The following is a 4,903-nucleotide window of genomic DNA, read 5'->3' on the forward strand; positions in this document are numbered from 1 at the left end:
GGAGGCGCCGGACGGTTTGCCAGAGTCTCTTCGAGGCTGACCGATAGTCCTTCTCCATGGCCTCACCGAACTCCTCCCAGACCCGAGTTTTTTCCTCCGCAACCGCCTGGGCTGCAGCCCGCTTGGCCTGCTGGTACCTGTCGGCTGTCTCAGGAGTCCCACGAATCAACCAGGCTTGAAAGGACTCCTTCTTCAGCTTGATGTCATCCCTTACTTCCGGTGTCCACCACCGGGTTCGGGGATTGCCACCACGACAGGCACCGGAGACCTTACGACAGAAACAATGCCTTACTTTGCTTATGTGCATTCCTGTGTATTTGTAACATTCACAGTCATGTGGCTATAATTACTACTTATTACTTATTGGTTAGTCTGAAATTAGGCTCTACATTGCCAAAATGTCTCAGTGCAATGAGAGATGTTCTGAAAACTATTGTCACCAAGATGCCACTTTCTCTACCTCACCAGTAGATGGCAGTCTACTAACATCACTCATTTCATTTGTTCCTTACGTTACCGGGTTGTTAGGGGAGAAACACCATTGTTTTCATCCTTTTTTGATGAGTATTTCAAAAAATATATCATCTTATTTGTTTGGCATGTGCTTTCATTTAAATCCCTGTAAATGATGTCACTGTGCACATTTAACAACTAATAATAACTTTAGTTAGTTTAGGGAGTAACTGCTCTCTTTGTCATTACAGTCCAATGGGACAGACTTTAGAAAACAAATGGCTAATGAGGCGTTTTTCATTTTGTTTATATTCCTGAACCAGGAATTGGTCCAAGGTAAGACCAATAACATTGTACAAAAATATCCTGCCATGTTTTCTAATACTGCATATAAAAGCATGTAGAGCGTCATCATTTAGCAAAAGAAGAATCATAATTTTTTAATCTGCAAACACTACAGAAAAGTGTTTTTAAAGACCCAGAGAAATTACAGCAAAAAGATTAGTAGCTTAAAAATAATTGGTTCAAGCTTTGCATGATCAACAAGGATAGGAAATACCATTTAAAAGTTTAAGATTGTGGTTTAAATAAACCTTACAATGGTGAAGATGGAGGTGAGGAAATTAAAGTTGTTGCAGATGTATAATAACCCAACTTTCTGTGAGAGTGCTCTTTGTCCTTCTATCCTTATGAGAAGTTATAGTCTCAAACACTGAGTGTGAAGAATTTTTGAAAGTGAATTTATCTCTTCAGGAGCTGTTTGAAGTCCAGTTCCTGGTTAAGGTTAAAATTAGGTTAAGTTTTAGGTTAAGGGTGGAATTAGACACTCCAGCACAGAGCGTCCCAGTGAAGTGCTGGGCCACCACGTGCACCACAACAGCTCCACCTTGTCTCTCCAGGTCTCTGAACCCTCGTGGATGGATGACCACTGTTCTTCTTACAGATGTTCCCTCATGTGGTGTTTTGATGGTGGTGGTGGAGACACTAACACGTCGCTCCAACATCTCCCATAGCTGTTCAACTGGGCTGAGACCTGGTGACTGGGAAGGCCACAGCATCTGGTTCACATCATGGTCATCCTCATCAGACCAGTCAGTGACCCCTGGTGTCCTGTGGATGGGGGGGGCTCTGTCATCCTGGAGGAGACCACTCTCATCATGATTGAAGTGTTTCATCACAGGAAAAAGGTGATCACTCAGAACAACTTAGTATTGATCTGCAGTGATTCTTCCCTCTAAGGAGACAACTGGGACTAAACCATATGAGCAAAATGCCCCCGCAGCACAACCGAGTCACCGGATCCCCCCCTCTGTCGGGGTCAAGCTTTTAGGCTTTTCCTTTAATTTGCTACCTCTCTGTACTTATGATGGAGCCAGGGAATACATCATATCAGTGCAGGTCCTCACAGGTACACAAATATGTGTTTGCTTGTTGATGTCCTCAGGGTCAGTATGAGCCAAAAAAAAATCCTGCTGATGTGCTCAGAGCAGCACAAATCACTAGCTGCCGCACACACACAACAGAAGCAGACTCACCCCCTCACTTCCTTTTCCATAGCCTTTAGATGTATTGACAATTCCACATCCAGTACTTTTTCCTATAATTGCTTTATGCACAGCTGACCGGACAGCGATGCTAATGTTGCTGCTGGACTCGGTGTTCAGTTCAGGCTCTACTGTCCATGGAAATATGGGCTGCTGCTGTTATTTCCAGCACTGATTCTCTCTCAGCAGCTGTCTCTCTCTGCTGTCCTAGTAAATCCCTTCCTCTGCCTCTGTTCTCTGAGGGACGACAGCAGTCTGGTTGTGTGTTGCTCACCCGCATGTTCCAATATCAACCCTATAGCCTGTGGTCACGGAAAGGTGCCTGTCATAACCAGGAAGTAGGGTGCAAAGGAAAGATGAGGCCCTGGCTTCGCTCTAACAGGTCCAGATCAATCCAGGTAAGACTTGTTTCTAGTTTGTAATTTAGTCAGAAATCAGTGCATCTAATACAACAACACCAGAGCCTAGATTCACCAAATAACCACACTGTTTTTCATTAGATATTTATATTGAAATTAGGTGTACTAATAGAAATGTATAACTTGGCTTTTTTACTTCACTTTTATATTAATCATTTAGAGTAAATATTGGGTGTCATAACATTATGATGCTGGCATATCAGTGTTTAGACAGGTTTTGGAACAAACTCAAAGCTGCTAGACAAATAAAATCAACCAACTTTTAGTCAATGTAAATGTCACACATCAAGAGCTGCATCTACAGTTTCTGTCCAGAAAAAAAGGATCACTAGTTATAATCATAAATGGCATACACACCACAGCTTCCACAATGGAGAACATGTATAGATCTGATTCTGAATCACTTAGCTGTGTACTACACACACTTAGTTTCCAGTTTACAACCAGCTGTTAGTAGAGAGAGGTTAATCAGATCTAATACGGGCGTGCTGATTAGGGGTAAGTCGTCTTTGAGCAGCCTGGTCGGGATGGGGTCTAAGAGACACGTTGATGAGTTAGATGGAGCGATTGTTGAATAAGTGTCTGTTGTCTTTAATATGCTTAAACTTAGTTCTGAAGTCAACAAATGCAGATAAAAGGCAGATTTCTTGGCAGAAGATCTCCACAAACTTCTGGTCACATTAATGTTCCATGTGTATTATTAGTAAAAATAATTATAACAACTGGAAGATGCTTGGAGAGCAGAGTTACAGTTTGTGCAAGAATATCATACAGGATGTGTGACAGGACAGAAAAAATACTTCCTCAAATGGGCTACATACATTATAGTATTAGCTCCACTTTACCAGCTGTAACTTTAAAGGGATAAACACAATAATACATCAATAATTATATTCCAGTAATAGACATGTGAAACTGTGCTTTGGTACCTTAATTTTGATGCTGACACGTTTGTACTTTCACTTCAGTAACCTTTTCGGTGTAGGACATATAACAGATTATTTTTACACCTGTGGTATTGCTACTTTTACGTAAGTAAAGAAACGTATTACTTCTTTCAACACTACAAAAACCAAGTCATAGTTCAGGTGTCATTTAAATGAATAATCAAACGTTAGTTACGACTTCCGAAACTCTGAAGATTGATTTTTATGAGGAGCACGTAAAGGCAGCATGAACGCAAGGGAAAGCGCCGTAGATGTGCGCATGCGTAGCCCTGTTACCGTTGACGTCCCTCTCCTCCCTCCGTCTCGTCTCGTCGCTGTGTTTTTTTCCGGAGGGGTCCGTTCTCCTATCTGAAAACAAACCGGTAGTCACGTCTCCGTGTTCTGCCGCTGCTCATCCTACGGCCGACACCGAGTGAGCGGAGCTGAGGGCGGCCTGGGCTCCGAGGAGAAGCTGGAAACCGCCTGGGAGGCTGCATATCCGCCGCTTTCTTGTAATACAACCGCATTTTGCCATTGGTTTATTCCCCGAAGCCCCGAGCATCTCTCGGTGTCTCATAATGTTGTTTTAGGCGGGTTGGACTCTGTTTTTGTGACGGTTTCTTCGTGGGAGCCAGCTTTTGACGTTTTGGTATTAGCCGGCTAACAAGAGAACAGACACTCGCCCTTTCCCCCGCTCAGCCCGTGGTGGCCAAAGACCCAGCGACCGTTCCGTTTGCCTCCATGGTTCCGTTTTGCCCCCAGTCTCACCAGAAGACAATGCTGCTGCAAGTGAACCGGTGACCTACGGGGCTGCTTTGTGAACGATCCGGCCGGTGTGCCCCGACATGGTGCGTTAGCGTCTGGGAAGCACTGGGGGAAAGTGGAAAGCTCAGTGGTGGCTTCGGTCCGGGCGGTTTCTTCTTCCGATGAGGCTGGGCTGATAGCAACACACCCGCCAGACATGAGGTTTGTTTTCACGCATCAGGTATAAGCTGGATCGCCGTCTTGGTGGTCTGTGCTGCCTTCACGGACTGTGACAATGAGGACTGTATGAGAAGTGAGGCTGTTTTTTAATGATACACGGAGCCTGGTGTGAGGGACAAACGGGCTGAGGGGTGTTTTTAACCCACTGTGAACACGAAACCAGAGCCTGCGTATTTTTTCCTCCTGGACGGCGAAGCGCACTCAGGGACGGCTATGTCTTTACGCACAGCACTGCCTGGGAACGAGCGGAACCCGGACCATGTAAGTAGATAATTGAAACCACCGTTTGCCACCGTCAGCAGCAGCATTGGGTTACAATCAGGCTGTGTTATGTTTCAGAAGAAAATGATAACGGTAACCCCCTCAGGCCGAGACATCGGTCTCCATGTGCACAGAGCAGCTGCAGCCAAGACAGATGCGCGATAATCTGCCGTAGCTCATTTGGGAACCGAAGCAATTTGGCACGGGATGGAGGTGGAGAACAGGGGAGGAGAGGTTTGGGGTGGGGGCGGTAGAGTCGTTAGCATTACACTGATTACACACAGATGCAAAAAGCTCAAAGTGAATGAAAAAAAAA

At 44.9% G+C, this 4,903-nt stretch overlaps 2 protein-coding genes across 2 annotated transcripts in view; one reads left to right on the forward strand and one right to left on the reverse strand.

Annotated features, from left to right (window-relative positions):
• LOC109973557 (toll-like receptor 7) overlaps positions 1-3,413 on the reverse strand; it is an 11,145-nt gene extending 7,732 nt beyond the window's left edge. The window contains exon 1 of the mRNA XM_020623239.1: positions 2,774-3,413. The gene's annotated coding sequence lies outside the window, so the exon portion shown is untranslated. The remainder of the gene's footprint in view (positions 1-2,773) is intronic.
• Positions 3,414-3,631: 218 nt separating this feature from the next.
• The window catches only part of mark4b (MAP/microtubule affinity-regulating kinase 4b), a 39,050-nt gene continuing 37,778 nt past the window's right edge, over positions 3,632-4,903 (forward strand). The window contains exon 1 of the mRNA XM_020623238.1: positions 3,632-4,587. Within this exon, the coding sequence (XP_020478894.1) occupies positions 4,540-4,587 (48 nt within the window). The 5' untranslated portion in view covers positions 3,632-4,539. The remainder of the gene's footprint in view (positions 4,588-4,903) is intronic.

Source organism: Monopterus albus, unplaced genomic scaffold, assembly GCF_001952655.1.
Source record: "Monopterus albus unplaced genomic scaffold, M_albus_1.0 scaffold294.1, whole genome shotgun sequence".
NCBI lineage: Eukaryota > Metazoa > Chordata > Actinopteri > Synbranchiformes > Synbranchidae > Monopterus > Monopterus albus.